Source organism: Periplaneta americana, chromosome 8 (genome assembly GCF_040183065.1).
Source record: "Periplaneta americana isolate PAMFEO1 chromosome 8, P.americana_PAMFEO1_priV1, whole genome shotgun sequence".
NCBI lineage: Eukaryota > Metazoa > Arthropoda > Insecta > Blattodea > Blattidae > Periplaneta > Periplaneta americana.
In genome coordinates, this window is record NC_091124.1 from 62807260 (window position 1) to 62829403 (window position 22144).

Consider the following 22144-nt stretch of genomic DNA (forward strand, 5'->3'; position numbering starts at 1 on the left):
TTATAAAGGAAACAAACTTTGTATTTGCAATAAATTAATGTCAGAATACTGTATCCTTTTAAGTCATTCATTCACAGTGTTCTGCCCAAAAGCAGGTCTTTCACTGCAAACCCAGAATTCTCCAACCTTTCCTATTTTCTGTCTTCCTCTTTGTCTCTGCAAATTATCCATATATCTTGATGTTGTCTATCATCTGATATCTTCTGCCCCAAACTGTTCTCCTGTTCATCATTCCTTCCAGTGCAACCTTCAGCAGACAGTTTCTTCTCAGCCAGTGACCCAACCAATTTCTTTTTATCTTCCTGATCAGTTTCAGCATTGTTCTTTCTTCATCCACTCTTCTTAGCACAGCTTCATTTCCTATTCTGTCTGTCCATTTCACAGGCTTCATTCTTCTCCATATCTACATTTCAAAAGCTTCTAGTCTTTTCTCTCATCGTAATGTCCTTTTCTTATCCTTGTCTTCATAACAAGGTACTTTCTTTGATTCTTTCTCATGTCCATTGTAATTATCAAACAATTGTTTTCAAACATAAATACAGACCAATTATTTAGTCCTGACAGCTCGGCGATGCGGAAGAGGGGAAGTAATAGGAGTAGTGGGGAGAGCTGTGGAGTAGAGATAAGACGAGCGGTCAGTAAAGAAATGCAGTACAGTCTAACTGTACTGGAAAAATACCGCTCTACCGTTTGCGTAACATTCGCTCTGAATGCAAGCCACTGACTAACCCGAACACCCCTTGGCGTAACTTGCCGGACTCTCCTGACACATTGTCGGCGACGGTCAGAACTAAATAATCGTACTGTAGGTTCTATTCTGAGAAGATAAAAAGTGTTCTTTTAAAATATTTCAATAGCGTAAAATTTGCTGATGCGCCCGTATGATGCTATCGAATGGATGCACTGTCATTATCACCTTCATATCATTCAGACGCTAAATAACCTGAGATGTTGATACAGCGTCGTAAAATAACCTACTAAAAAAACTGGATGCCTGCGTTGCGCATTCGAACTGTTCGAAAATCTTGCCAATTCAGCAGTTTTCTCGCTAGACTTGGCGTTTTTCAGTGTTAATTTAGCGGGTAAAATTTATGAAATTTGTATTGCTGATATAGAAATTTAGCTAGTATTTTTTAGCACTCAAAGTGGCAAAATAACCTCATTTTATATTAACAATCGAGCAATTTAGCTGCTTCTGCACTGTTTATTAGCGGGTTTTTAAGATTCGGGTTGGCAACACTATTCCAAACAACTATAATTTCTGCCGTTGTTTCAAAAGTAAAAGTGACAGGACAGGTACACTCTTGTACAGTATATTACCGATTACCGGTATTGTTGAAACTTGACATTGGAATTGGAAAGTTAGAAACATTGTGGAAGATTGTAAACAAATTCGAGAGGGGTGAGAAGAATGTAAATAATACAAATGAACAGTACGAATACGAAGCATGGATAAGGACAATTTGAAAACAAGAAGTTTTAAGATTGTAAGTTAGCAATAGTTCTAATTTATTGTACAATTTAGTAAATAAATAAAGATGTTATACAACTTTTCCACAATAATCTATCTAACCCATGTGTATTATGAAGTAAGTGTTGCACTTGTTAGTTGCATAATGCTGTACGTAAATTACAGTACATCGTAGGCCTATTCCTGCTCTATATGCGACAGATTTTCATGTAAAGGAAATAAATTTAGTGTATGTACGAAGAAACATAATAACTTTTCTTATATCATGAAAACGCTAGGAGATCACTAAGCACAAAGACCTATGTATCCTAATTCTTAATCTGGGAACCAAATATAATATACTGACTTAACCTATAAAAAGAATGAGATTTATGAATAATCGACAAATGTTTTCATACCGGTAACTTACTTGTTCAATTCTCCAATTCTTCGTTGTTCCTGCAATAACTCTTATGTGACATATTTATCGATTTTCAGATTTTTGCTCTATTAAATAACTTAAATAGTGATAACTTACAGCAAATAATAAAATCTCCTATATGTAATTATATTTCTTTGTTTCGAAAATGTAAGAATTCACAGTCTCCTATGTACGGCTGCCATAGGATGAATAAATGTGTTTTTTCTTTTTACTGAAAAATTTTATATTTTGCACATAGGAGTTATTGCAGGAACAACGACGAATTGTAAGTTACATGCATTATTTGTAGCAGATTAACGCCAGCGAAACTCATGAAAAGTCGAATCTATAAAAGCGTAAACTTACGGGGGGGGGGGGGGGGAATCTGTACAAGCACATTGTATTTTTGGATGACAGAATGGTGCCTAAACTAACCTAACCTGCCACAGATTCGTTATGCAATATATTGTGATCAGGGATGCAAGGCATAGCTTGACTGTATACTAGCGTGAAACTTTTGTAATGTCACCAAAGTTATGTTGATATAACTGAGGAGAGAGGTCTAAGCAGTTGAAGGTGTATAAGCGAAGTACGGGGAAGCAACACAGCACTAGTGTAGCCGTAAAAATTGCCAAAAAATAGGCCTACATGATCTTTAAAATATAATTTGTGAAACTAGCGCACAGTTCTGGTGACTTAGGAAGGGAAAATCCACCATTAAATTATATCTTATTACAGACAAGTATTGACAGCATCTCAAAACAAAAACAAAAAAAATCACCAGCCTTTGCCCAGTGCTTGAAAATTTTGCACAGATTCGTATATTCAAGGCATAACAAAAGCCTTGACTAACCTCATCTGTCACAGATTTTTATATGCAAGGCATAGCCTAGCGTGATTGTGAAACTTTCGTAAATATGGTAACTAAAGTTATTTGGTGTGACTGAGGAGAGAGCTCTAAGCACTTGAAGGAGTGTAAAAATATGCTTGTTTCATTTACTAGAATGAGTTAAGTTCAAATATAGAAAAAAATTATATTGTAACCTAGACCTGATATGTCACATAGCTATCCCCTCATCGTAACTGCTAGGGTGGCCAGACGTCCTCTTTTACCTGGACATGGCCTCATTTTATGAGTGTAGAAAGGTGTTCTGAGGATTTTAAAAACTATTTGTAAATGCCCTCTTTTTTTTATTCTGCAGGAAGCCCTCAGGGAAATTCTGAAACTTCACTTCATAGATTCAAAAACACGTATCATGGATGATACACTGCTGTTGGTAGCAGAAGTGGTTCGTACAATGACTGCAGAGGCCATACTAAGAGCATGTAGACAAGCTAAAGTAGAAGAACAGTCAGTGATACAAGTGGAACATGTTGAGAAGATATTGCCCCAACTTGTAAGTGGCTCATTTCTGTATTGTAAATATTGCTCTTGAAAATATTCAATTCACATTCAGATTCTGATGGTCCTGATAAATGCTCAAATATACATTATGTCTCCCTTGTTGCTGGCTAATACAAATCTGAATGCAATGTTAATAAAATTATTTTGGTGACAGTTTTCAAGAGCTAAGCTACGTGCTTTTCAAAAACAGATTTTACGAGGATGCTTCAAAAAGTAAGGTAACAAGAGTCCTCATGGACAAACTTTATTTCACAGGCAGATATACCAATGCACGGTAGTAGGGCACTAGTATGCATTACTTTTCAACGTAGTCGCCATGCTTGTCCAAACATTTGTTCTAACTGTAGACCAAAACATTTAGCCAGAAATCCCTGAAGTCACGTCATGACAGCTTGTTGAAGAGCTCGGTTTTGAATCACTTAACACCCAGGTGCTTCTCCAATGGTCCAAACAGATGGAAATCACTGGCCGGGGCTGTAGGGAGGATGGTCCAGTACCTTCCACTGGAAATGCTGTTTTTGTGACATGACATTCGCATCATACACCTCAACAAGTTCACGATGAATTTCTGCTGGTGAAGTGCCCTTTATATGCAAAAACCAGATCACACAATGCACTTTCACACCATGTTTCCATGCATGGAGCCATTTTACAACTGATATTGCGAGGGTCTGACGCATCATATGCATCATCTAATGGCTGGGTAATAAAACTGAGGTCTGCTGCTGCAGCTCTGGTGGAAAATTCTAAGAGGGGGGAATATGTCATCTGCGAGAGCTCTTGTTACCTTAGTTTTTGAATCACCCTCAGAGTTGCCAAGAGAAAATGTTCTACTTTCAATAAATGAAGGCCATGGAGACAGCTGTTTATATACAAAGGCCATACATTGAGGAAAAGAAATTGGCTGGATCTCTGGCTAAGAAGAAACTCTACTGAAGGATGCACTGGAAGGAATGGTGAATGAGAGAAAAGTTTGGGGCAGAAGAAGATATCAGATGATAGACAATACTAAGATACACGGATCGTATACAAAGACTTAGAGGAAGGAGGAAAAGAGGAAAGATTGGAGAATGCTGGATTTGCAATGAAAGACCTGCTCTTGGGTAGAAAATTTTGAATGAATGAAACCAGTTCCTAGAATACTAGATTCACATTGATACATAGAGCAACATTCACACATGTCTGTCTGCACAGAGAGTTGAGAAAAAGCTGTGTTCTACATTGCAGTGACTAGAAAGTTTATTAGATTCTGTTGAAATTTTGAAATTGCCTATTTTGTATAGCAGCGGTTCCCAAAGTGTGGGTCGTGACCCCCCAGGAGGTCGTATATGGAGCTGAGGGGAGTCCTGAGATGATTTACAAAATAAAAAGCTTCTTGGTACCATACACTTATTTTGTATTTAGAAACATAAACATAACGTTGAACATAAAAATAAAAATGATATTTCAGTAGTTAGCCTATAAAGTAAGAAGTAAGTATTGCGATAAATGTTTTTCAGAAGGTAGTTTCTCAAATCTTAACTCTGTATTTGATACACATACAGTGGTATGAATTTCAAGTTCAGTGAGATTTTTCGCTTCTGCTTTGATGACAATTACAGACTAGAATATTATTTTGAGTAAAGACAAGGTTGCGAATATTATAAAAAAATTGAGAGCTTCTTTTACAAGCTCGAGATATTGTTGCATTTTGATCCAAAACTGGTCCACGCTCTGCGAAAAAAAAATATAGTTTTAAATTCCATCAGTAAGTACGTATTTAAATTAACTTTTACTTCGTATGTATATAACTGTCTAAAAAACGATTCAATATCGATCTGTGACTCGTAATTCTTTTGAGTTTCTTCGGGAAAATGCTCCAAAAACTGTTATTTAAAATTGTGCAATCTTAATTGCATATCCGCGTAAATAAACTCAGCATAATTTGTCATCTTGAGCCACCGGCATAGCTCTGTTGGCTAAGGCGCTTGTTTGCCAATCCGGAGTTGCGTTCGGGCGCGGGTTCGATTCCTGCTTGGCTGATTACCTGGTTGGGTTTTCTCCGAGGTTTTCCCCAACCGTAAGGCAAATGTCAGGTAATCTATGGTGAATCCTTGGCCTCATCTCGCCAAATACCATCTCGCTATTACCAATCTCATCGACGCTAAATAACCTTGTAGTTAATACAGCGTCGTTAAATAACCAAGTAAAAAAGAAATAATAATAATTTGTCGTATCATAATTGAGGAGCGTTTTTGCAAAAGTCAATAGATGCAGAAATTTTCGAAAGTGAGTTACATATGGAATCGTATGTTTTCTACCTCCGGAATCGATCTATGAAATCAGATTTACCAAAACTTGATTCATACCGTATGTAGAGACTACCAAACCTTCCAGGTTTTTTTTCAAAACTCGATAGATCCCGTTACTTAGTGTAATTTCTGTAAAATCTTGATTTCTGCATCTATCGACTTTTGCAAAAACGCTCCTCAATTATGTAGCTAAATTTCCCATGAATTCTTTAATACACTGGAATGAATTAAATTTCTTATTGTGAAGTGATGTCGACCACATATAGCCTACACTGGTTTTGAGTAAAATTTCCAGGGATTTGTATTTTTCGATTCTACAGGTTAACTTAAGTACTGGTACCGTAGTGGAGGGTCGCAAACATAGGTCTCGCAAAAAAGTGGGTTGCGTCTTCAAAAAGTTTGGAAACCACTGTTGTATAGTATAGTATTGGAAAGCAAAACAGTGGTTTATACAGTGTCCGTTAGATGTCCTTCCTATAATCACATCAACACATTGATGGTCCTACTAAAACCACGTGAGCTAAGTTCATTTCAGTGAAAATACTGGAATGTTTCATGGCAACCTGTGAACCAAGCAAGAAGCTCTAGGGTACCACTGCGTATAGTTTGGGAACCACTGCAGTAAAGTATAACATTATAAACTAGTTACATAATATACTATTGAATCACTGTCCCATTGACAATCAACACATTTCCAACAATAAAGTTCAGACGTGCTTTCATTGTCACTATTTCACAACCAAAATAGATCTACAATTTAAAATTAAAGTTAAACTAAAATTAAAATATTCTTATATAGGCCTAGTGTGGTTTAGATACCAGTAATGCATACCTAATATATTGTGTGCAATGAGTAGGTAAATAAATGTTATTCTCTTGTGGAAATTATCACCCTTGGCTAAACCTCAGGCAAACAAACTTTCCACTCATGGATAAAATCTTATTTTACTCTCTTATGCCATAAATTACAAGTCAATTGAAATTTCGTGTTAGTGTTTTACTTATTTGTTAAGTAAAAGTTAAATGTGACGCATGCAAATTAGTCTATTTGATTTTAGATAACTTCATAATATTTTTCTAAATGGTTTTTTCCATTGTTTCAGTACCTACATTCAATTTTAATGAAATCTATGTACTATTTTACACTGCCCTGTAAAAGATAATACATACAACAGAATTACATTACTAATTGAATACTTACACTGTACTAATCCTTTCTGTGTTTATTTTTGTGTTTCAGATGTTGGATTTTATCTGATATAATCAAACCATCCGAGGATTTGATGATTAACCACTTTGAATACAATAAGCAATCTTATTTTTTTACTGTCTTATTTGGTTTCGAAACTTTTAATCAAATGAATAGGCGAAGTCAAGGACAGATGAAATAATTTTTCTTAAATTATGAAATGCAGAAGACTGTTTCATATTAAGAACAACTTTCTAGTTATAATGTATGTTTGATTTCTGCGAGTTTTAAGAAAAAAAATAAATAAATGTTTGCTCATTCTTTGTCTTCTTCTTTCAACTGAAATATTCTAGTTCATTTGGAATCTTGCTGTCCAGTACAATTTAGCCAAGTTGGCTGTCTGCTGTTGTTGAGCATCAAGTTTCCTGCAGTAAGGAGGTGGTCGGCATTCATTGTAGTCCCTGGCTGTCGACAGAGAGTACACTCCTCTGAAGTGAAGATCTTTATTTTGCAGAGGTGTGCTGCTAGACAGTCATGACCTGTCTTCAGTCTAAATATTGCTACTGCTTCTTTCCATGGTTTTTGTTTATCAACTGTCCATTCTTCTTAAGTATTTTAGCCCACTGTTTATCTTTGGTGTAATTCTGAGTTGTAGTTTTGTAATTTTGCAGAGCCTTTCTCCTAAGAAGTGATTTTATTTCTTGGGCATCCAGAATATTGTTGGTTTTGGAAAGAATTGTATCTTTTTTTGCTAGAGTATCAGCGATTTCACTGCCCTGAATTACTACATGAGCAGGAATCCACTGTATTGCTATATGTGTGAGTTTACAAATTCGGGTTAAGAGTTTCTTTATTTCTTGTATTGTACGTGTTTTTGGTTTTTGCCTTGAAGAGATTGCTTGTACTGGGTGTTCATTTCAAAGTGTGTCATGACGTCACTGTTGTGAGTCAGCGATTTGAAGCGAGTTTAAGATTTTATGTCAGAGAAGTTGCTTATTAATCAAGGCGTTCAATCTGAACTTGAGAATGTGTACGGTATAACTTGAACGTCGTAGCAACAGATGGCGGTCTGTACGGTCTGTGTACTACAATAACCTCTTTCGAACTGTGTTTTGCGCGGGTAAGTCGTACGCAGAGTACTTGTTATCATCGGTTGCGTATGGCAACTTTCCACAATACAAATCAAATGCTTCGTGTCCATGTTGACCGTCGAAGTTAATGTCAACAAATAGGCTACGTAAGTAATCATTTTAACCCTCTCCCCATATCCCGACAGTAAGAAAAAACTCACCTCAGTACGTGTTTCCAAACAGTTCACATTCCTGCCACTACAGGTGTTACCGTACGTATCGATAAGTACTCTTCAGAATGAACGCCGTACTTGCTAGGCAACTTCTCTGGCATATAGGTAATACACCTCTGCAGAAGTGTAGGAAGATTGAATTCTCTAGGCTCATCGACTAGCCACATGACGGCATATAGCTAGCCATGACACACTTTGAATTGAACACACAGTATTACTGTTTTCGAATCCACTAGAATAACTGCCTTTTCAAATAAATTCTGTCTGTGTAGTAACTGTGTAAGTGCAAATAGGATTGCTTGGCTTTCTCCTTCAAAAACTGTCTTGTTTTGCCAATTGGGATGTAATGGAAAAATTGTTGTCACAGTAGATGCCTGCTCCAACTCCTCCTTCTTCTTCTATTATGAGCAAACCGTCAGTGTATTTGTCTGAGCAGTATTTCTCATTGAGAGTTTCCATTGCCAGTTGTTTTAAAATATCAGGTGAATCCATTTTTTATTAGCTGATTCTAGGAAATCTATATGAATATCATAATGAACATAATCTAGTAGATTTTCTTGCAAAGATTACTGCTTAACCTCAGTTGGGATTCCTAAGGTTTGCAAATAGTTGGTTATTATGGTTATTGGATCTTTCTGAGTTGTGAGCACAACTGTTGGCTTTGAGTTTACCCAAGGTTGCTCATTCTATGTATTTGTACGTATTTTCTTTCTATGCAAAGGACAGATACTCATATGACAACACAATTGTTGGCTGTATATCCGAGTTTCATAAAAAAAATGAGATTTGAGACTGTCACGGTGCGAAGTTTTAGTGTATTTTGGTCCATGCCGTGGATGTAGAGACATCCAACATATGGAGCTGCAAATCAGCCCCATGATAAGGGAAAAGGTGAGCAACCTATCTGTTGGATCATTTACCAATTACAGTTCAGTGTTGGGTCCTAAAAGATCGTACATTTTAAATAATCTGTACTGAAAATATTTTTGGAAGAATGAAAATTAACATAATGTGCATGCGAAATTAATTAATTCTGGAAGATAATAAGAAGGAAGAAAGATTATGATCCTATACATTATACAGGGTTTCATGAGATTACTGTGAAGTATGATGTGTAATAGATTGAAAGTGCTTTTATTTTAATAGGTAACTTAAAAAGATTCCTAACAACATTAGTAAGTTTAAGTTTTGATTAATTAAAATGTGTCTCAGTGAAACGTACAGCAGAGTCCGTATAGGCCAGTTTCTATCTGATACTTTTCCAATTCACTGCGGGCTAAAGGAGGGAGATGCACTATCACCTTTACTTTTTAACTTCACTCTAGAATGTGCCATTAGGAAAGTTCAGGATAACAGGCAAGGTTTGGAATTGAACAGGTTATATCAGCTTCTTGTCAATGCGGATGACGTGAATATGTTAGGAGAAAATCTACAAACGATTAGGGAAAACATGGAAATTTTACTTGAAGCAAGTAAAGCGATCGGTTTGGAAGTAAATCCCGAAAAGACAAAGTATATAATTATGTCTCGTGATCAGAATATTGTACAAAATGGAAATATAAAAATTGGAGATTTATCCTTCAAAGAGGTGGAAAAATTCAAATATCTTGGAGCAACAGTAACAAATATAAATGACACTCGGGAGGAAATTAAACACAGAATAAATATGGGAAATGCGTGTTATTATTCGGTTGAGAAGCTTTTATCATCTAATCTGCTGTCAAAAAATCTGAAAGTTAGAATTTATAAAATAGTTATATTACCGGTTGTTCTGTATGGTTGTGAAACTTGGACTCTCACTCTGAGAGAGGAACAGAGTGTAAGGGTGTTTGAGAATAAGGTTCTTAGGAAAATATTTGGGGCTAAGAGGGATGAAGTTACAGGAGAATGGAGAAAGTTACACAACGTAGAACTGCACGCATTGTATTCTTCACCTGACATAATTAGGAACATTAAATCCAGATGTTTGAGATGGGCAGGGCATGTATCACGTATGGGCGAATCCAGAAATGCATATAGAGTGTTAGTTGAGAGGCTGGAGGGAAAAAGACCTTTGGGGAGGCTGAGACGTAGATGGGAGGATAATATTAAAATGGATTTGAGGGAGGTGGGATATGATGATAGAGACTGAATTAACCGTGCACAGGATAGGGACCGATGGCGGGCTTATGTGAGGGCGGCAATGAACCTTCGGGTTCCTTAAAAGTCATTTGTAAGTAAGTAAGTACCATTAGCTCTGCGGTGGCTCAATGGTCAGCCTTCAGACTGTCACGCAGGCGGTCCAGGTTCGATTCCTTATCAGGTCTGGGATTTTTTCATTGAAAAAATCCATAGTGACACTTGTGGCGGACCCCATAGCATTCCCGAATGCTGGCTGGCGATGCATGGAGGTGCTGGCCTAGGGACGAGTGGGGTTTCCTGCTCAAAACCTGAGCACATAGAGAACCTTAGTGTAGTCAGCCGGTGTGAATTTGGGTATGCGTCACCAGAGGATCAGCGCAATAGATCTTAACAGGTTGCAATTCTGGGTCATAGTGCCCCCCTCCATTAAATTCAATTCATTGTGCACCATTAATAGCATAACATACGTCATAATGATATTCAATTTCAGTCCACACTCTGACAGGAATGTCTGGAGTAATGCTTTCAATTGGTTATTAGAGGATAAAAATTCGCTCCAGTGCTGGGGATCGAACCCGGGTCCTTGGTTCTACGTACCAAATGCTCTAACCGCTGAGCTACATCGAAGTCCAATCCATAGCACCGGATCGAATTCTTCTCCTCCAGTGTTTTTCCTTTTGTGGCCTGACTCCAAGTTCGACATATATTAAATCAACTGCCATTATACAAGGAGTGCACTCAATTGAGTGACATATATTCTGTAGGACCAAACAATTAATCTTCATCACAGACATTCAAAACATTTATAAAAATGTTTCTGCATTACTTTCCATTAGCCAGTAAAAATGTGCATTTGCATAATATGGATCCTGTCCATTATTATAAAACACTGAATGGACTGCAGGTTTAGATTAACAATATTTGAAAATCCAGAAATGACAAACTTCATTTAGAAGAGTGGAAATGTAAATGTGTCAGAGAAGTACCATAACTTATTTGTAAGAAATGAATTGAATTAACGTGAAAATCAAAGTATTGTACTTTCATCACCATAATAGTGAAATGGAAATTTATTTACCATAAAATGGGGTGAAATAGAAATTTATTTACCGTAAAATGGGGTGAATAGAAATGCTGGGGCGAATAGGAACAAATTTTTAATACTTTTTATTTCTTTGTGTCAAAAAATAAATATAATAATTAGAATGTTTATTTGTTCACTCGTTACAAATAACAACATAAACACTCTTATTATTATATTTACTCTTTGACACAAAAAAAAATTTTAAAAAGCACAAATTCGTTCCTGTTCACCTTTGCTTTCCTATTCACCCCGTTTTACTGTACTTTAAAGTAAACATAAGCTTTTACAGCTGTGCATAACAATGAATGACTTCTTTGATGTTTACAGTATTGATTTCATTTTTACAGCTGCATCAGCATATGGAGAATGTTATAGATATCTTGTTTGTAGCAACTGGAAAGGACATAAGGATGGTGGAAGAGTTGAAAACAAATAAGCACACCCTGAAACTGGAAGAATTCGATTGCTACGAAAAGTTAATTAGTTCATACTTGGAGAATTGCTTCAAACTGTCTGAAGTAAGTTGATGTGGTAACTGTTAAATTCGACCTTTGCATCAGTATATTTACCCTTTCTTCATTGTGCCTTATTTGTTAATTACAATCTCATCTCGTCTACTACACAGAGAGATATTAATCATCGTTGTTTTTGTTTACAGAACCCATATGGATTGAGATAGCTGCATACGTTTGCTAGTGTGTGTGTGGCCGTGATAAAGTGAGTGAGGATTCTGTACTGAAAGGCAAAGTTGAAGTGTGCTTTGCACATCTTTACATGCACAACATTATATGTGACTAGTTGCAGGAAATGGGATCTAAAGTCGGATTTTTTATTTTTTTGTTTTTTGTGGTTTTAAAAAGAGGATGAAATACTGAGCATTTAAAAAAAATTCATGGTTCTAGGTGCTATAGTTTTTAATGTGTTACTTATTGAATATTGATATTACATTGTGTACTTTTCGAGAAAAATGCAAATTAAATGATGAAAGATGAGGGGAATAGAGAAAAATTCTCTCCGGCACCGGGATTTGAACCCGGGTTTTCAGCTCTACGTGCTGACGCTCTATCCACTAAGCCATACCAGATTCCCATCTCGATGTCGGATTGAATCCTCTCAGTTTAAATTCCACCTCTTGGGTTCCCTCTAGTGGCCTACCCTCATGCACTGCGTCATAGATGTATGACAGTGGCACAATGTCCACACATGTGCAGAGGTGCACTCGTAATGAGTGAATAAGTGGCCGGGATCCAATGGAGTAAGCGCCGTCTTAAATCACAAAGTGATTATTTTTCGCATATCATATATTATTACGATGTACCGAAGTACATATGATATTTCTGTGTAGAAATGCTGCGTCATCATATGATGAAAGATGAGTGGAACAGAAAAAATTCTCTCCGGCACCGGGATTTGAACCCGGGTTTTCAGCTCTACGTGCTGATGCTCTATCCACTAAGCCTTACCAGATTCACATCTCGATGTCAGATTGAATCCTCTCAGTTTAAGTTCCACCTCTTGGGTTCCCTCTAGTGGCCTACCCTCATGCACTGCATCATAGATGTATGACAGTGGCACAATGTCCACACATGTGCAGAGGTGCACTCGTTATGAGTGGCTAAGTGGCCGGGATTCAACAGAGTAAGTGCCGTCTTAAATCACAAAGTGATTATTTTTTCGCATATCTTATATTATTATGATGTACTGAAGTACATACAGTATGATATTTCCATGCAGAAATTCTGCGTCATCATATGATGAAAGATGAGTGGAACAGAGAAAAATTCTCTCCGGCACCGGGATTTGAATCCGTGGCTTAGTGGATACAGCATCAACACGTAGAGGTGAAAACCCGGGTTCAAGTCCCGGTGCCGGAGAGAATTTTTCTCTGTTCCACTCATCTTTCATCATATGATGACGCAGAATTTCTGCACGGAAATATATGTACTTTGATACATCATAATAATGCAAATTAAAGTTTTCATTTGTTTTCTTAGCAACCATAAGAAATATTTAGGTATTTAGGAACACTGTGTAAAACTACGTCCTAGTTTAGTATGTAAAAAAAGCCTACAGGTAGTGCCAGATGTCAAAACATAGAAATGCGGTTTTTACACCGCAAATTCGTTATTTTGTTCTCCTGTAAAATTTTCTTTCACGACTCTAGGTCCCTTTTCGCGCAATGGGTCACAGATAACAGATTTATATTATGACATACTAAAAGAACTTCTCTTATATATGCTCTTTCTGTTGCAAGAAATATTAAGTCGGTTGCAAAGAGTACCACTGCCTCAAGACTATTGAGACTTGTCAACTCTGTTTACTGTGTATTCTGGAGTGTTTGTGTATTATCTATCTAGTTATTGCTGTGCACCATACTAGTAAGAGTACTTAAATTGAGAATAGTCTTGCCATTCTCGGCAGTAACAGCATTCTGAGTTTTGCCTCTGTATTATAATGCACCTTGTTTTGTCATTGATATTTGATATTATTAATATATTTATTTTAAAGATGTTGCTGAAATTATTTCAATATATTTCCTTGCACCACATTATGTTGTTGTTGTTTTCTAATGCCAGGCGTTTGACAATAAAGTCATTTGACCTCTTGCACTCCAATATTTTTCAAAGATATTATCATGGTCAGCCACTGAAGCACAGATTTTGAGGTGTTCCGAATCCATTTCTTGGTTTGAGTTGCATAATGGACAGTTAGGGGACTGATATATTCCAATTCTATGCAGGTGTTTGGCCAAACAATCATAGCCCGTTGCCAATCTAAATGCAGCTACAGATGATTTTCGTGGTAAATCGGGAATTAACTGTGGATTTTGATGCAGAGAGTTCCATTTTTTCCCTTGGGATTGAGTTATCAAATTTTGTTTGTTGAAGTCTAAGTATGTAGATTTAATAAATCTTTTCACAGAGTAATACGTAGATTTAGTAACAGGTCTGTAAGTAGCAGTGCTGCCCTTCTTTGCTAAAGCATCCGCATTCTCGTTTCCCAGGATTCCACAATGGGATGATATCCATTGGAATACAATTCTTTTATTGAGTGATATTAATTGAGAGAGCATTTTAGTTATTTTTGCTGTTTGAGATGAAGGTGTGTGTTTAGAGACTATTTGCACCACATTATAAAAATGTTAGAAATCCTTCATATGACAGCACATTCCTTAAGTGATTTAGTTGAAGAGACTCCTTGACATCTGATTTGAGATTGGAACAGGTCAACAGTGGCCTAACTCCCTGAAAGCTACATCATCATAATGATGATTATGATGATGATAATGATTATTATTATTATTAATATTATTATTATTATTATTATGTTGTTATCTAATGCCGGGTTTTGGCAACGAAGCCATTAGCGTTTTATTATTATTATTATTATTATTATTATTATTATTATTATTATTATTATTATTATTATTATTATTTAGTTCTACAGAATATATTATTGTTTGAAAAGCAGTAACTTAGTTGAACAACGTTATGACAGGAAGTTGGTTTGGGAAACGGATGCAGTCACTTTTGAGTAAATTTTGCTTTCATGCTGCCTCATGGAGCAAAATAATTCCAAGAACCCAAAACATGGAAAATGATAAATGGATATTGATATGAATTAGGCTATTGCATGGAAAAAGAGATAAAAGAATGAATCGAAAACTGTGTGATATAAAGCAAAATAAGATATGTTTTGTTGGATTTCGTGTTGAGCTCATTGCAGTGGCATAGTCAGGAATTTAAGATGGAGGCGGAAGGAAGAGCAAGTTTTGGGAACAGCACTTGGCAAATTTGCCCATAACTTTCATGCAACATATTTAAAAGACAATAATGATTAATGTTTAATACTATAAAATTTAAAATAAATTTAGACTTTCCGAAAGTTTTTTTAAAGAAAAATACATTCTCCATTGTCGCTGAGTAAATCAACAGACACCGATCCTAAATTAATTACTTTATTCGCTTATTGTGTTGAGAACAATAGCTTTATAATTTCTTTGAAAGTCATCGGTCAGTTTAAAACAATTTGTTATTAAAAATATGGAGGATTTGTTATTCTAAAAATTGGGGACTCTTGGTAGAAATAGTTTAAAATATTTTCCTTTCAGTGTCGTACTTACAATATCAATGGGGGATTGTTTCTTCATGCTTTAAATCTAATTTAATTTAAAAATATTTCTTGAAAAAATGGGGGAGGAAGCTTCAGTCTGGTGGCCTCCCCTGCCCACGCCACTGAGTCACTGGATCTTACAGTGTTTAAATACAGGGGCGTATTTTGCGGACTACCGGGGCTACTGGCGGTAGCCCAAGGAAAGTACAAAAGAAAAAGTTTATAATATAACATAATGTAATAATTTTGTATTATTAGTTTTACCACAGTAATTAAAATTAAGGTAATCGTTAGATTTATATGCGCTCTCTGCTCTCGAAAAGAAACAAGTTGTCAAGGCGGCATCGCTGGAGAAACCGCTGCTACGTGAGGTAGCCTGTAACCATTCTGCTAACGCTGTCCTGTCGCACAACTGCCCGTCCCCCTCCCCTTCTGTTTCCATCGTGCAGTGTAGGCCGGGTGAGTTGCCGCTCTCGTGATCGGTTTCTTCGAAGGCGCGAAGCACAATACGCTTAGTACGCTCGCTCATGAATGTGATTGTGTTCTTGCAGTGCAATATTTTAAATTTGTGATTTGTTCGAGTGTCTAAGAGTTATATTAATTGTTAATTATTAAGTTTTTAATTTCCCAATTAAGTGATATTGTGAAAAATATGGCAGAACAAGTTTCTGGAGATGTTTGTGTTGAAAATGACTGTGTAATAGAAGGTTTATTAAAAGTGCCTTTTAACCGTCGTACATACAATGAGAAAGTTGAAATTGTGAAAATGGAAAGACCAACTCCTGAGTTAAATTTGTCCATGGACGTAAAAGAAAAACAGCGTGAATACACACGCCATTTCACTTTAACATCATATGGTAAGTGGAATTGGTTGTGTGGTAGTTCTAAACTGTCTAAACTATTTTGCTGGCCATGTTTGTTATTTAGTCCGCGAAACTAATGTGGTAAAAAGAGGGGTTTTCTAATATGAACTCCCTTCGAACGGCAGTCCTAAAACACGACAAATCAAAAGCTCATATTTGTAGTAGCATGAACTTTGCAAACTTTGGGAAGACAAGAATTGATTTACCGCTAGATAAGCAAAAAGCTCTACACATCAATCAACACAATGATCTTGTGAAAAAAAATCGGGAGATTTTACTGCGTCTTATTAATGCAGTCTGCTTTCTAGAAAAACAAGAATTGGCTTTTCGGGGTCATAATGAGAGTGTGGAATCAGACAATAGAGGAAATTATATTGAATATTTAAGTTCCTTGAGTGAATTTGACCATTTACTGGCCAATCATCTTGAGAGTTCAACAGTATTTCGTGGTACTTCTCCTGCAATTCAGAATGACTTAATATTTGCTATAAGTGGGGTTATGATAAAGAACATAAAATCTGAAATAGAAGAAACACCTTTTGTGGCCATTGTTGTTGATGAAACAAGTGACTGCTCTAATCAGAGTCAATTGTCCACTGTTTTAAGATACATCGATAGTACTGCCAATGTTCAAGAACGGTTTATAGGATTCACAAATGTCAGTTCGGACAAAATTGCTGCTGCTTTGTTTCAGCATGTGGAAGGTGTTATAGCAGAATACAATGTCGGCAATAACTTAATTGCACAGACATACGATGGTGCTTCAGTTATGGCGGGAAATATTAATGGCTTAAAAACAAAAGTTCAAGAAAAGTATCCTCAAGCACTATTTGTCCATTGTTACAGCCATGTTCTCAATTTAGTTTTGCAACAAACTACTTCATCCATTCCAGAATGCCGCATTTTTTTCAAAACACTGTCGGGTTTAGCTGCATTTTTCTCATCATCTCCTAAAAGATCAGAAAAACTCAAGAAATTTATGAAACAGAAACTCCCAAAAGTAGCACCAACTAGATGGGATTTTACATCTCGGCTTGTAAATACAGCGAAGGAATACAGAGAACAACTGACTGCTTTTTTGAAAATATCATTTGTAATGACTCTGAAGAAAACTGGGATGATGATGTAATTGTGCAGGCTCAAGGATATTTGTATTTTTTCACACAGTTTCAGAATATATTTCTTCTTGAAGTCTATGCTAGAGTGTTCGCACATACAGATGTGCTCTACAATATTCTTCAGACAAAAAGTCTAGACATAGCATACTGCTTGCAAGAGGTATCGAAGTTAAAAAATACTATATCCGAGTTCAGACGTAGTGGGTTTCCGTCCATTTGGAGTAATATGGAAAATGAAAATTCTTCAGCCAATACAATGGAACCACCATTAAAGCGAAGAAAAGGAGATGATGAATTGAAATACAGGCAGCTGTACTACAGCATACTAGATCGTATGCACATGGAAATTACTGACAGATTTTCTGATTATGGAAAGCTTCAGTTCACACATCTTCTAAATTCTCAAAAATTTTCTGCTTATAGAGAAAACTTCCCGAATGAGGCACTAAACAAATTATTTCAGTCCTATAACAGTCACTTTGATCAAGTGGGTTTGAAAAATGAATTAAGTGTAATATATTCAGCAGAAATCTTTGATTTTTCGAACAAACCTATCCATGAAATATTATCTGCCATATATGAAAACCAGCTGAACCAAGTTATTCCTGAAGTCCTTAAATTGGCAACATTAATTGTGACATTACCAGCTACGTCAGCAACGGTAGAAAGAACATTTTCTGCGTTGAAGAGAATAAAATCCTACTGTAGATCAACTCATACACAAGAACGTTTATCCGGCTTGGCACTGATGTCCATTGAAAAGTCATTTCTACAGAAACTTTGCAAGTGGCCCAACTGTAATTTCAATGACGAAGTCATCAAAGTATTTTCGTCCAATCAAGACGTCTGAAATTCACATAAATATGTAAGGAATTTTATTATAGGGATTTTAAAATATATTTTGCATAATAATAGGGTCAGTGGTAGCCCAGACCCTTAAACCAGTATACGCCACTGTTTAAATATTAAATATGTGAATGGAAAGAGGCTTGAAAATAAGTGAATTATCTTTATTGTTGTTTGAGAAAACATAACATTTGGTTGTTCTCTTTCTTCTTCTTTTCGTTTGGTATCAAAGGTCTCTACTCAGCCTATAACGAGAGAAAAATTGTGATATGAAAGAATGTTATGTAAACTCTTACATCACTCGTATCATGGAAACAGAAATGTAATAGCTATGTGCATCAATTCGGTTAAAACCGTAGTTATGAAACCACAGTTAACCCTTAAATTGACAATGTGTCCTATAGGATACAACAGGTTAATAGGCTATATGCTATAATTTTAATAGAACAATAGAAAAAAAATTGGTAGGAAAATTAAAATTTCACAATTCTATAATATTGTACAACACATAAAAATATGGACATTGCGATTGTTCTTTTCTTTACAGTCCGACATGGTTAAAAAACTAGTGTGAAAAATGAAGCCTTGCCAAGTTAAGGGTTATATAGTAACCTTGGTTAAAATAATTTTGGTGTACTATTTATAATCACCTGTTACTTAAACATTGTTAGCTGACAGGATAATGTGTGTGTGGTGGTGCATTGTTTCTACAAAGTGACAGAAGGAAAACACCCTATTTCTGTATAGATGTTAGTCAGCATCTAAAAATAACTGCACTTAAGCATGGGCCCTGTTTCATAAAACTGATAAGTCCTATAATCATGACAATTGTACAAATATGTCAGAATATATATATATATATATATATATATATATATATATATATATATATATATATATATTTAGTTGGTTATTTAATGACGCTGTATCAACTACGAAGTTATTTAGCATCAATGAGATTGATGATATCGTGATGGTATTTGGCGAGATGAGGCCGAAGATTGGCCATAGATTACTTTGGAATTCACCTTACGGTTGGGGAAAACCTTGGAAAAAACCCAACCAGGTAATCAGCCCAAGCGGGAATCGAACCCGCGCCCGAGCGCAATTTCAAACCGGCAGGCAAGCACCTTAACCGACTGAGCCACACCGGTGGCTTTCAGAATAATGTAGCATTTGTTTTCTGACAATTCTTACCACTTTGATAAATGAATCCTCTAGATTCAAAAGCCCTTAAAAACCATTTTGTTCGTAATTGAGTTATGCCCACACATTGGTTGCTAAGAATGAATTCAAATGATTTATATACTTTGAATTCAAAAAAAGCCACTCTTGGATTGAAAATTTCCTCTATTTACTACCAGTTACTGTCAAAGTCCTTTAATTTGTGAAAGTGGATATAGAAGATTTTGAATCTACTGGGTGTTCATTTCAAAGTGTGTCATGACGTCACTGTTGTGAGTCAGCGATTTGAAGCGAGTTTCAGCTTTTATGTCAGAGAAGTTGCGTATTAATCAAGGCGTTCAATCTGAACTTGAGAACGTGTACGGTATAACTTGAACGTCGTAGCAACAGATGGCGGTCTGTACGGTCTGTGTGCTACCATAACCTCTTTCGAACTGTGTTTTGCGCGGGCAAGTCGTACACAGGGTATTTGTTATCATCCGTTGCATACCACAACATTCCACAACACAAATCAAATGCTCCGTGTCCATATTGACCGTCCAAGTTAATGTCAACAAATACGTAAGTAATCGTCTTAACCCTCTCGCCATATCCCGACAGTAAGAAAAAACTCACCTCAGTACGTGTTTCCAAACAATTCACATTCCTGCCACTACCGGCATTACTGCATGTATCAGTACGTACTTCCAGAGTCCGTGGATACCCACGGACTCTGCGTACTTCAGAATGAACCCCGTACTTGCTAGGCAACTTCTCTCGCATTTAGGTAATACGCGTCTGCGGGAGTGTAGGAAGATTGAATTCTCTAGGCTCATCGGCTAGCCATATGACGACATACAGCGAGCCATGACACACTTTGAACTGAACACGCAGTATAGTATTCAAATATAATTTGTCAACAGTGTTTCGTAAATATGACAATGGCAGATAAAGTATGTGTAAACATATAAGATTGATAGAAAATTATTTCTTCTTATTTCATATTTTTATAAAAGTAATCGATATGAGACGAGTTCATTGGATGATATTATAATGTGCACCATTATTGAATTTGTTAAAATTAGTCACCACAGTTAGAAAATCAAGTATGAACAGCGATAAAATTACAATTCTAAATTTGATTAAAGAAAGCAGCGACATTCCTGTCAACAAATACAGGCTCATTTTCAAAAGAAGCATCAATTTTTTTTATCAAGGACCTATTGGTAATTCCATCAACTCTTGGCAAATTAGCTGCTCTCACGAAGAGCTGTGGAATGACGTGCACATCTGTTGTTGCCAGCAAATCTCTTCCCCAAGTAATGAGTATACCAACACATCACTAACGTTTCTAGTGAACGTTTGATTTCGATAAGCCATGTGCATGAGCAGTTAGGTGATAGTGAGCTTCATTTCCCAATCACTGTAAGAACACATAATAATTATTTCGGATTAAGTGCTTTATTTCTTTTTGTTTTGGTTGTTACGCGCAGTGCTGGGCCATAGTGCCCCCTCCCGTAAATTCAATTCAATTCAATTCAAATTTTAACAAACTCAATAATGGTGTGCATTATAATATCATCCAATCAACTTGTCTCGTATTGATTACTTTTATAACAACATGAAATGAATAAGAAGAAATATTTGCTGTCGCTCTTACATATTTACATATACTTTATCTATTATTGTCATGTTTATGGAACACTGTTGACAATTCACAAATTGTATTTATCAAAGTGGATAAGAATTATCAGGAAACAAATGGTACAATAATCCGCCATATTTGTAGAATTGTCATGATTGTAGGCATAGGTGGAGAGAAAACCGTTTCCTTGGGGGGGGGGGGGCAAAGCAAAACCATAGAATCCCCACATAACAGGATTATGGAGGACATCATTTACCTCGTAGTTTGACTATGGTACAGTATATGGAATATGATCATTTAATAAAGATATTTTCGGCGGGCATGTTTCTTACAGTGTCCCACGCCGTGGCATTGTGGTCTAAGGCATCGCGTTATGGAATGTGTGCTCAGAGCCGCCGACAGGATTTATGGGCCTCTATGCAATATTGTGCTCGGGCCCCGTTGAAAAAAGTTAAAAAATGACAAGTTGCCAATTATTCTGACCATAATAATAATTATTTGCAAAATAAATAAAAGATAACCCCATACACAGATACGAATCTAAAAATATACACTTTTGTTACAACGAAAACTTTTAGCAAAACTTCACATTGGCACAATATAATATATTTATCACGCTTCTTTTTCAGTAGGGCCTACATAGTACGTTTCGTGACGAAACTTTCGTCTTTTCGTTGTCGTTTGTTTCGTTTTGTTTTCAGAAAACATTATTCTTAAACAGCTGTAATTTCTGACTTGTAGGCCAACATCAACAAACAACTCTCCTTGACTTCATTGATGCAAAATCATCAATTATATCATCAAAATTGAAAGACCTAGCAAGATCGCTCTCCAGACTAAGGAGGCAAAGGTTACTCTTTCTTGACACATTGTTACTCTGAATACATTTTTATTTCCTTCATTTTGTTTGGCGTTGTTGTGAAATTGACCGTTGCTAGTGAAGGTGCAGAAAATAAACCAATCTCAAGCCCATCAGGTTGTCAAAAATGAAGACACTTCATGCTTAGAAGTGAATACTGATGGTTGTGGTTGTCTAGAAAAAAATTCTGATAATAGTAGTATTGAATCAAAACAAGCAAACAATAGTAAAAATGATATAATAATATGTGCAAGTGAAACAAATTTACACAC

General features: G+C 36.2%; 1 protein-coding gene across 1 annotated transcript; it reads left to right on the plus strand.

Annotated features, from left to right (window-relative positions):
• The first annotated feature begins 1206 nt into the window (after window positions 1-1206).
• On the plus strand, window positions 1207-7074 carry LOC138704761 (centromere protein X-like). Its single transcript, XM_069832972.1, has 3 exons — window positions 1207-1487; window positions 3074-3268; window positions 6808-7074. Exons 1-3 carry the CDS (start codon window positions 1449-1451, stop codon window positions 6823-6825), a joined length of 252 nt encoding a protein of 83 aa, XP_069689073.1. The 5' UTR covers window positions 1207-1448; the 3' UTR covers window positions 6826-7074.
• Window positions 7075-22144: the final 15070 nt, after the last annotated feature.